This window comes from Pseudorca crassidens, chromosome X (assembly GCF_039906515.1).
Source record: "Pseudorca crassidens isolate mPseCra1 chromosome X, mPseCra1.hap1, whole genome shotgun sequence".
In the NCBI taxonomy this organism is placed as follows: domain Eukaryota; kingdom Metazoa; phylum Chordata; class Mammalia; order Artiodactyla; family Delphinidae; genus Pseudorca; species Pseudorca crassidens.
The window spans coordinates 3,592,347-3,604,442 of record NC_090317.1 but is presented as its reverse complement, the minus strand read 5'-3'; the positions used below and the strand labels follow the sequence as shown (position 1 = coordinate 3,604,442).

The window sequence follows — 12,096 nt, the reverse complement described above, 5'->3', positions numbered from 1 at the left end:
ACCCCTGAATTCCTTCCTGTCTATTAATCCTATATCTGATCATGTAAAATATTTAATATTTATGAATAGTTATTATATATTTTATATAAGTTATATTCTGTAGATCTGAAAGGAAAGCAAGTGGACTTTTCAAGAGCTTATCAAATTAGCCATTGTTTTAAATAACTGAATATATTTTCTTAAGCCTCTCCTTTTCTATCCTTCTTTCCTTCAATTTCTATCTTGTTGTTTCTCTTCCAAAGAAGCAAAGAGAGTGATTTAAGATCAGGAAGGTGGTGGAATAGGACAGCCCCAGCTCTAGTACCCTGTCACAAAAATATGGTTTAGCAGCTACCCACAGAAGAGAACACCTTTGTGAAAATCCCAGATCTAAGAAGTAAAGCTGAAGCAGCACCCATCTGGGGCATGAAAACCAAGAAAAGTGACATTAGAAGGATAACAGAAGTGGTATCAATTTGTCGCCTTCTTCCTTCCCCCAGGCCAGCTCAGTGCAGCACCTAGAGGGTACCTCTGAGTCTATGGTTTCTCCAGTGGGGAAATGAGAAGCCAAGGCAGATATCCAGGTTTCCTGGGCATTCCTCTGGAGGCCCACTTCTGCTTTGCCTCATGGGGAACGCTCTGGGAATTGGCAGGGCCAGATAATTTGGGGTCAGCTAGCACAAAGGAATATGGCATACCTTATAGCCAACATTGTGCGAATCTTGGAGGTGGTATCAGGTCCCCTGCCAGCATCATTGCCTGATCAAAAGTACAGTCAGCAGTCTAAATTCAACTGCAAGGGAACCCAACCTCTGAGAGCAGCCCACAGCTCTGGCATACAGAGGAGTAAATACAAAAGCCCCGCCCAACAGCAGAGCTCAAGCCAACTGCAGAACTCTAGCAGAGCCCTCTTCCAGTGGCAGTGAGCCACGCAATAGGGCCACGTCCCTTGGTGGCTGTTGCCTCACTGCACCAAAATGGTGACCTCAGGGGTCAACTGCTGCTCTGGCTAAGCAGTCATGGGGTTTTGGCGCCCCCCCCCCCCCGCCCACAGAATGGCATCTGCAGGTGGGTCAAAACACACCTGCCACGCTGCTCTTATTTTCTGATTTGTCTTCACTTACCTATGTTCCAAGTCTAAACAAATAATATACACAATGACAGTAATGAGAGTTTTTCTAACAAATGGTCAAATTTCTAGGAAAGATGCAAAAATAAGATCAGGCTCCTCTTAGAAAATTAATGTAAATATTGCAAATAAGGGAAAATGGAGTCAGTGCTGGAGTAGGGAACAGTGTGAAGAACTAGCCACCAATTTAGAGAAATTTCATTCATTTATTTAACACATGTTTGAATCTGGAGCAAAGAGCAGGAGCTCTCTGCTTAGAACTACTTCATGCTGAGTACTGACAGCTTTCAGAGAGAAAACCACTCATACAAAACAGAACACCCACAGATTGTGGGATTTTCTCTGGCTCAACTTCCCATTAGTATGTTGGACCCCACATAGAGGAGCATACCAGAATTCAGAAAGGAATGCCCATAATTTATAGTCACATGAAAACAATATACATTTATGTGAGGTAATATTTATATGGTTTCTAAACCAAAGGGTGTCAAATAATATACAGCAAAAAGTCCACCTCCTTCAAACCATTTCATTTCTCCTTCCTTTAACTACAATTAACAGCTTCTTGTGTATATTCTAGAAATACTATTCCTATACTATTCTAGAAATACTATTCCTATACTAATATATATCCTTATAGTCTTTGGTGGTTTTATATTTGCTATTTTCACTCAACAGTATATCCTGAAGATATTCCCATTGAACTTCCTCATTCCTTCTTACACCTGCATAGTTTACTGATATACATTGTATCATGTTTACAAAACTAATTTGCTATTATAATCTAATATCTGCAATAACCCTACTTTCAAATAAGGTCACATTCTGAGGCACTAGGGTGCAGGATTTCAACATATCTTTTGGGGAGACATAATTCAATCCATAACATCTGCATTGCCAAGAGTGAAGGGAAACTGGAATGCTCATACACTGATAATGAGAGTGTGAACTGTTTCACCTTTTAGAATGGCAATTTGTCAATATGTATTTAAAAATTTTTAAATGTGTCTACTTTCTGAAAGAGCAATCTCAATATTTTGTTTTTATCCTAGGCAGGTAATTACATAGGAACAAAATGCTATATGGAAAAAGAAGGTCTTTGCAGTGTTCTTTATAGCATTAAAACGGAAAATAATCATAGGTAATTGGTTAAATGGATTATGATCCAGTAAGATGAAGATATTATTGAGTTTCACAATGAAATGCTATGCTTCCCACTGATAGCAACACTTATCATTGTCAAGAAGGCTGGCTGTGGCCTCAGATGATGGCCTTTTAATTTTCTTTTTAAATTTAGAGTAAAACTAAAACAGGTAATAATTAATATATGCCCATTCTAATTGTTAAAATATTATTACTAACTACTTAGAACTAACAACAAAAAACAAATGTTGGTGAGGATGTGTGGAAATGGAAACCCTCATGTACTCTTGGTGGGAATGTATACTGGTGCAACTACTATGGAAAACAGTATGGAGTTTCCTCAAAAAATTAAAAATGGGGGACTTCCCTGGTGGTCCAGTGGCTAAGACTCCACGCTCCCAATTCAGGGGGCCCGGTTTCAATTCCTGGTCAGGGAACTAGATCCCACATGTCAAAACTAAGAGTCTGTGGGCTTCCCTTGTGGTGCAGTGGTTGAGAGTCCGCCTGCCGATGCAGGGGACACGGGTTTGTGCCCCGGTCCAGGAAGTTCCCACTTGCCGTGGAGCAGCTGGGCCCATGAGCCATGGCCGCTGAGCCTGCGCGTCCAGAGCCTGTGCTCCGCAATGGGAGAGGCCACAGCAGTGAGATGCCTGTGTACTGCAAAAAAAACTCAAAAACAAACAAACAAGAAAACTAAGAGTTCACATGCTGCAACTAAAAGATCCTGCATGCCACAACTAAGACCTGGTGCAGCCAAATAAATAAATAAATAGATAAATAAATAAATAAATATTTTTTAAAAAATAAAAATGGAACTACTATACGATCCAGCAATTCCACTTATGGGTATTTATCTGAAGAAAATGAGAACACTGGCTTAAAAAGATATATACACCTCCATCTTCACTGCAGCATTATTTACAATAGCCAAGACATGGAAACAACCAAAGTGTCTCTCCATGGATGAATGGATAAAGAAGATGTGGTATATACAGATACAATGGAATATTATTCAACCATAAAAAGAAAGAATTTTTGCAATTTGCAACAACATGGATGGACCTTGGGGACATTATGCTAAGTGAAATAAGTCAGACAGAGCAAGACAAATATTGTATCTCACTTACATGTGGAATCCAAAAAACAAAACAAAATGAACAAAAAACCAAGCTCATAGATACAAAGAATAGATTACTGGTTGCCAGAAGCCAAGGGTAGGTGTTAGGTGAAATGGGTGAAAGGAAACAGAAGGTACAAACTTCCAGCTGTAAAGTAAATAAGTCCTTGGGGTGTTATGTACAACATGGTAACTATAGTTAGAATACTATACTACACATTTGAAAGCTGTTAAGAGTAGATCTTAAAAGTTTTCATCACAAGAAAAAAATTCTATAACTATGTATAGTGATGGACGTTAACTAGACTTCCTGTGGTGATCATTTCATAATACATACAAATATTGAATCATAATGTTGTACACCTGAAACTAATGTCAATTATATCTGAATAAAAATATATCACTGGGCTTCCCTGGTGGCACAGTGGTTGAGAATCTGCCTGCGAATTCAGGGGACACTGGTTCCAGCCCTGGTCTGGGAGGATCCCACATGCCACGGAGCAACTAGGCCCGTGAGCCACAACTACTGAGCCTGCGCGTCTGGAGCCTGTGCTCTGCAACAAGAGAGGCCGTGATAGTGAGAGGCCCGCGCACCGCGATGAAGAGTGGCCCCCACTTGCCGCAACTTAGAGAAAGCCCTCGCACAGAAACGAAGACCCAACACAGCAAAAATAAATTAATTAATTAATAATAAAAATATATCACTAGCTTGTGTGTACATTTTATTTGGATCCTGTACACTTAGTAACAAGAAAACATGCTTACAATATAAAATTACATAAAAAACAGCTTATAAAACAGTATCAATATTATGGCCCCATTTATATAAAAACATATTTATATTAGAAGTGCAAAGAGAACCTTCTTAAAGGTTACACACCAAAATGTATAATAATCAGTTAATGCACAAAATTCTTCTAAAAGTTTTTTTCTAGATGGTGGAATTAAAGAATATTTTAATTTACATTTTTTGTTCCTCTGATATTTCTAATTTTTCTATCATGAACGTGTGATAAAGACTAAACAAACAGTGGCTTAACCAAATGAAATGGGGCTGCTTGAATTGCTAATGATGGGTCTCAAAAGTTGATACCAGGTGAGCAGTGCTAAGGAGGGATGGGGAAGTCAGGAGAGTGAACAGATGCTATAGCCCCAGGAATTCTCTCCCTTCTACGGAGTGGACCTCCAGGGCCCCTGGGTTACCCTTGGTCTCTAGGGGTCTGCCTTGCTGTGCTGGGATGCACAGAGCCTTCATCAGGAGCCTGGATACTCTTTGCTTACAGGCTGGGGTGGGAGGGAGGGGAGGGTCTGATCTCAGATGGGAGGTCATTTGCAGCAGCAGCGGCACCCCACAGCAGGAGGTGGCTTCTGCTCAAAAATGCAAGGGTCACAGTAGGACAGTAAAAATACACTTTGTACATGCAGGCACTAAAGGTCCTCCTCCCTCTACCTGCTTGGAGAGAACAGAACTGGCCAGGTGGGTACTTTCCCCTCACCCCCACAGATCAGCTGACCTTCTCCAAGAGATCATGTTCTCACAAACCTCTGGTCTTTTGAAACTCTGTATTGCCATTCTCAAGAATAGCCTTTCGGGCTTCCCTGGTGGTGCAGTGGTTGAGAGTCCGCCTGCCAATGCAGAGGACACGGGTTCGTGCCCCGGTCCAGGAAAATGCCACATGCCGCGGAGCGGCTGGGCCCGTGAGCCACGGCCGCTGAGCCTGCGCATCCGGAGCCTGTGCTCCGCAACGGGAGAGGCCACAACAGTGAGAGGCCCGCGTACCGCACAAAAAAAAAAAAAAAAAAAAAAAAAGAATAGCCTTTCCCCACACCAAGTTCCAAATCTCTAAATCCTGTTGTCCTTTAAATCCATTTCAAATGCTGCTTTTTTTTACATTCTAGCCCCTGGTCCTAGGATGGAGGGAGAACAGACCACAGACATACTGTAACACTATGAGAGGGAACAGCAGTGTCCAGCTAATGAAAAAAAGGACAAGAGTACCCTACTTCATTTATAATTGTGGATTCAGAGATCTTCCATGGAGACAAGTGTTGAAAGTTCCCACCCTTTCATGGCAAAAAATATTGTAAGATATGTGGGCCCCTAAGATATACTCCATTTTGTCAAATACCCTAAAGTTAGTTGGGATTCAGGGTGTGTCCTTCCTCAGGCCCCTACAACTGGTCAGTTTCCAAATAGATAGGACTTAAGGCTACAGAACAAGCCTCTAAATACCATTTATCAATATCCAAGGAAGAGCCATTGAGAGGACCTGGCAATGTTTGCCAGACACACTTGTTTCTGAAATGGGTGATTCATTTAAGAAAATAATTCCATGGCTCATTCCTGGACCTCCTGGCTGTGTTCTGGACCCTCCTGGGGTTATTACATTGCCACCTCTGTATTGGCGGAGTTAAGCAAATATCTTCATGAAAACTTTAGGATCAAAGTTTAGCTCTCCCACTATCATGGCTTCCCTCTGCTTTCTCTTCTACCACAGTCCAGCCCTAATGACCTCGACCTAACTCACGAAGAGACAGCAGGGCATCATGGTTAAAAGCATGATCTTGGAAGCCAATCTGCCTGGGTTCAGATCTTGGCTCTGACATTACATAACTGTGACATGGAACAAATTACTAAACATCTGTATGCCTCAGTTTCCTTAAGATAATAGTACCTACCTCACAAGACTGTTTTATTAACATAAGTTATTATAAGCACTTAAAACAGTGACTGGTATGTGGTACAGGTTACAAAAATGCTTGCTAAATAAAATAAATAAATACCTGTACTAGACCGGATTATTTCTGTCCCAACAACATGGCCCAGCAGGTCATATTGATTCAGTCGAGAGCCATCCTGTGCCACTTCCACAGATTTGTTCTTCCCAAGAGTCCAAGAGTAAACTACTTCGGCTGTTGTATAGGCATCTAAGGCAGAAAAAAGTCAAGAAGGAGAAGTGAAGGGAAAGGAAAATGATTATTTTTGATACTAAACTTGCATGAGATTGAAATACAACTTCCATCCCAAAAGAGTTTTAGGTATGTGGTATATCTTCAACTGAAGTACATTTATCCATGCACGTATTAAGTACTTGTTGAACAATTACTAACAGTTTATGCTGGACACACAGAAATAAACCCAAAGTGGTCACTTGCTTCAATGACTCACAGTCTTCTGGACTGCCAATAAATTGTTAAACTTTTCCTTCTCTTGGAGGATAGAGAGTAGGGGCAAGGGGAGGAATGGTTAAAATATTACCTAATGCAGATGTCACAAATTCAAATGCCCACAGGAACTAGAGAGGTATCTTAAATGACCAAATCAGGCTAGTTGTAGGAAAAATAAACTGCTAGAAATGTAATACAATTTTCTTTAACTAATTATGGGGTGAACATATGAAATAATGTAAAATATCATACTGGGGATGTTTTAAATTAAAAATGAAAAATTACAAATTAAAAAAGCAATAATTAATGATTACAGTTTTATTTTGAAATGTATTACCACTTTAATTTTGCAAACCAGAAACCTGCCACCATTTCTTCTGCATCAGGGTATTAATGTCAGGTCTTGTATTTGGAATTCCAATGTTGAGTACAGAATTTAGTACAGATTAATTTTAACAGGGGTGTGGGTAAGGAAACGGTGAGGGAATGAGGAGTAAGGTTATTTAGTTTTAGTCAGTATCTTAAAAGAATAGAGTTGCTTTCTTTCCAGACACAGATTAACTCTTTGCACAGTGGGTTTTATATTTGGGGTGAGCACTTTGCCCTAACTCAGATATCTAGGCTCATAGGGAAACTGACAACCATACTGCTCATACTGCTCCTCTTCATTCATTTTTGAGCTGTTTATTGTTCAAGTCATTGGGAGGTATCCAGCTCATGGTGGCAGCTATTATGTCCATAATATGCTCTACTTAAACCTTTTACCACAAAGCAAATAATTGCTAGTCAATCTACCAATGAACGAACATAAATTCTGTATCCCTACAAAACTTTGCAATGCTGGATATGTATTTCATAAAAGTCTGACATTAACACTTACATATATTAATTGTGATCTGCTTATGTTACATTTTTTAGGACTTTTTTCAATATATTCAAGTAAACCATTTTCTGATTTGCTTATAATGGACAACATGCCCAAAAGTTGTTCATTCACATCAAAATTCTCATTGAAATTATGAGAAAATACACATAACTATCGTAAGTGACAAAAGAAAATGCCACAGGAAATCTAACTTTTAAACATAATGTGCCCTGTATATGGTCTCAGTCATTTCTTCAACTCACTGACAAAAATACTTCTGGTTCAATGTATAATTTCTACTGCAATTAAAGACATTTTTATGAAGCTTGTGTCTATAAAATATTTTGATGCCTGTGAAGGTATATTGCTTAATTAATGCATAACTGCTTTTCCCAGCAGCAACACTTAATGTATATATTCAAATACAAAACCTGTTGAACTTTCAGTCTATTTAATAAAATTAAGATTTTCATTGTACATCTTTTTTAATATATCAATTATGGTTCTTATAATGGATTGTATAATGTTGATATCTGAAGTTTTATTTTTCAACAAAAGCATACTGTGTATGCATAGAAACAGTGTATAAATAGTCTTCATTTTTATTAGGAAATGCAAACTTGCCACCTTTTTTGAAATAGTCCTTTCAGTCTATCTTTAATTTATTTATTTTAAATTTTTACAGCTATGGGTACAAGAACTATGTCACTTTCCTCTTAATTCAACTAGGAGCTCTTAAATCTATCAATTAAGTGAGTTGATTAATGGCAACTGACATTAGACCTTGTTTTCAGGGAGAGAGCAGAAAGTGCCCACATACAAGGGACAGCCACTACTCAGCCCCAGCTGTTTGTGGCCAGGTGGGGATTTGAGTCCAATCTTCTGATTTCATAAAATAATAAACAAATCTGGAATTTTGTATGACATCTCCCAAATTTCAAATCTTGGAGGATAATTTTGAAGGTTACTAACACTGTATAGATCAAATAAATGACATCTGCAAACCACCAACTTGTAACCTCTTGTCTAGAGGTTTTCCCCTATGGATGGCTGTGGTCTTTTGTGATTCTGTTTTGGAAACAAAGCATCCTCTGCTGCCTATGGGGTATCTAGGGCTCCCAACTAAAATTGAGATCTTTAAACTACAATCACCAAGAAGAAAGGGATATCATCTCCTCAGGACTCTTCTCACACACTTACCTAAAACTTATACTAAGACTATTAAGTGAGGACTATCACAAGGCTATTAATAAAATGTGATTTCACAAGGTCCTTGTCCTCTCATTTTCCCCAGTGCCTTCTAACCTTAATATATATGTTTGGGTTCTACTATGCCTAAACATATAATTACCTGTATATGTCTTCTTTTGTTTATTTTTATTTTTTTATACAGCAGTTTCTTATTAGTCATCAATTTTATACACATCAGTGTATACATGTCAATCACAATCACCCAATTCATCACACCACCATCCCCAGCCCCCAGCAGCTTTCCCCCCATGGTGTCCATACATTTGTTCTCTACATCTGTGTCTCAATGTCTGCCCTGAAAACCAGTTCATCTGTACCATAGTTCTAGGTTCCACATACATGTGTTAATATACAATATTTGTTTTTCTCTTTCTGACTTACTTCACGCTGTATGACAGTCTCTAGATCCATCCACGTCTCAACAAATGACTCAATTTCGTTCCTTTTTATGGCTGAGTAATACTCCATTGTATATATGTGCCACATCTTCTTTATCCATTCGTCTGTTGATGGGCATTTAGGTTACTTCCATGACCTGGCTATTGTAAATAGTGCTGCAATGAACATTGGGGTGCATGTGTCTTTTGGAATTATGATTTTCTCTGGGTATATACCCAGTAGTGGGATTGCTGGATCATATGGTAATTCTATTTTTAGTTTTTTAAGAACCTCCATACTGTTCTCCATAGTGGTTGTATCAATTTACATCCCAACCAACAGTGCAAGAGGATTCCCTTTTCTCTGCACCCTCTCCACCATTTGTTGTTTGTAGATTTTCTGATGATGCCCATTATAACTGGTGTGAGGTGATACCTCATTGTAGATTTGATTTGCATTTCTCTAATAATTAGTGATGTTGAGCAGCTTTTCATGTGCTTCTTGGCCACCTGTATGTCTTCTTTGGAGAAATGTCTATTTAGGTTTTCTGCCCATTTTTGTATTGGGCTGTTTGTTTCTTTAATATTGAGCTGCAGGGGCTGTTTATATATTTTGGAGATTAATCCTTTGTCAGTTGCTTCGTTTGCAAATATTTTCTCCCGTTCTGAGGGTTGTCTGTTCATCTTATTTATGGTTTCCTTTGCTGTGCAGAAACATTTAAGTTTCATTAGGTCCTATTTGTTTATTTTTGTTTTTATTTCCATTACTCTAGGAGGTGGATCAAAAAAGATTTTGTGATTTATGTCAAAGAGTGTTCTTCCTATGTTTTCCTCTAAGAGTTTTATAGTGTTCGGTCTTACATTTAAGTCTCTAATCCATTTTGAGTTTACTTTCGTGTATGGTGTTAGGGAGTGTACTAATTTAATTCTTTTACATGTAGCTGTCCAGTTTTCCCAGCACCACTTACTGAAGAGACTGTCTTTTCTCAATTGTATATCCTTGCCTCCTTTGTCACAGATTAGTTGACCATAGGTGCGTGGGTTTACCTCTGGGCTTCCTATCTTGTTCCATTGATCTATGTTTCTGTTTTTGTGCCAGTACCATACTGTCTTGATTACTGTAGCTTTGCAGTATAGTCTGAAGTCAGGGAGTCTGATTCCTCCAGCTCCGTATTTTTCCCTCAAGACTTCTTTGGCTATTTGGGGTCTTTTGTGTCTCCATATAAATTTTAAGACTTTTTCTTCTAGTTCCATAAAAAATGCCATTGGCAATTTGATAGGGATTGCATTGAATCTGTAGATTGCTTTGGGTAGTATAGTCATTTCCACAATATTGATTCTTCCAATCCAAGAACATGGTATATCTCTCCATCTGTTGGTATAATCTTTAATTTCTTTCATCAGTGTCTTATAGTTTTCTGCATACAGGTCTTTTGTCTCCCTAGCTAGGTTTATTCCTAGATATTTTATTCTTTTTGTTGCAATGGTAAATGGGAGTGTTTCCTTAATTTCTCTTTCAGATAATTCATCATTAGTGTATAGGAATGCAAGAGAGTTCTGTGCATTAATTTTGTATCCTGCAACTTACCAAATTCATTGATTAGCTCTAGTAGTTTTCTGGTGGCATTTTTAGGATTCTCTATGTATAGTATCATGTCATCTGCAAACAGTGACAGTTTTACTTCTTCTTTTCCAATTTGTATTCCTTTTATTTCTTTTTCCTCTCTGATTGCCATGACTAGGACTTCCAAAACTATGTTGAATAATACTGTTGAGAGTGGACATCCTTGTCTTGTTCCTGATCTTAGAGGAAATGCTTTCAGTTTTTCACCATTGAGAATGATGTTTGCTGTGGGTTTGTCATATATGGCCTTTATTATGTTGAGGTAGGTTCCCTCTATGCCCACTTTCTGGAGGGTTTTTATCTTAAATGGCTGTTGATTTTTTTCAAAAACTTTTCCTGCATCTATTGAGATGATCATATGGTTTTTATTCTTCAATTTGTTAATATGGTGTATCACATTGATTGATTTGCATATATTGAAGAATCCTTGCATCCCTGGGATAAATCCCACTTGATCATGGTGTATGATCCTTTTAATGTGTTGTTGGATTCTGTTTGCTAGTATGTTGTTCAGTATTTTTGCATCTATATTCATCAGTGATATTGCTCTGTAATTTTCTTTTTTTGTAGTATCTTTGTCTGGTATTGGTATCAGGGTGATGGTGGCCTCATAGAATGAATTTGGGAGTGTTCCTTCCTCTGCAATTTTTTGGAAGAGTTTGAGAAGGATGGGTGTTAACTCTTCTCTAAATGTTTGATAGAATTCACCTGTGAAGCCATCTGGTCCTGGACTTTTGCTTGTTGGAAGATTTTTAATCATAGTTTCAATTTCATTACATGTGATTGGTCTGTTCATATTTTCTATTTCTTCCTGGTTCAGTCTTGGAATGTTATACCTTTCTAAGAATTTTTCCATTTATTCCAGGTTGTCCATTTTATTGGCATAGAGGTGCTTGTAGTAGTCCCTTAGGATGCTTTGTATTTCTGCGGTGTCTGTTGTAACTTCTCCTTTTTCATTTCTAATTTTATTGATTTGAGTCCTGTCCTTCTTTTTCTTGATGAGTCTGGCTAATGGTTTATCAATTTTGTTTATCTTCTCAAAGAACCAGCTTTAGTTTTATTGATCTTTGCTACTGTTTTCTTTGTTTGTATTTCATTTATTTCTGCTCTGATCTTTATGATTTCTTTCCTTCTGCTAATTTTGGGTTTTGTTTGTTCTTCTTTCTCTAGTTCCTTTAGGTGTAAGGTGAGATTGTTTATTTGAGATTTTTCTTGTTTCTTGAGGTACGCTTGTATAGCTATAAACTTCCCTTTTGGATTGTCATGTTTTCATTGTAATTTGTCTCTAGGTATTTTTTGATTTCCTCTTTGAGTTCTTCAGTGTTCTCTTGGTTATTTAGTAACGTATTGTTTAGCTTCCATGTGTTTGTGTTTTTTACGTTTTTTCCCCTGTACTTCATTTCTAATCTCATAGTGTTGTGGTCAGAAAAGATGCTTGATATG

General features: G+C 38.1%; 1 protein-coding gene across 7 annotated transcripts in view; it reads right to left on the bottom strand.

Moving 5' to 3' along the window:
* The window catches only part of GABRA3 (gamma-aminobutyric acid type A receptor subunit alpha3), a 313,063-nt gene that overhangs the window by 32,369 nt on the left and 268,598 nt on the right, over positions 1-12,096 (bottom strand). For all 7 annotated transcript variants that reach the window (XM_067724647.1, XM_067724648.1, XM_067724646.1 and 4 more), the window contains one exon: positions 6,153-6,296. In XM_067724647.1, coding sequence (XP_067580748.1) covers positions 6,153-6,296 — 144 coding nt within the window. The remainder of the gene's footprint in view (positions 1-6,152; positions 6,297-12,096) is intronic.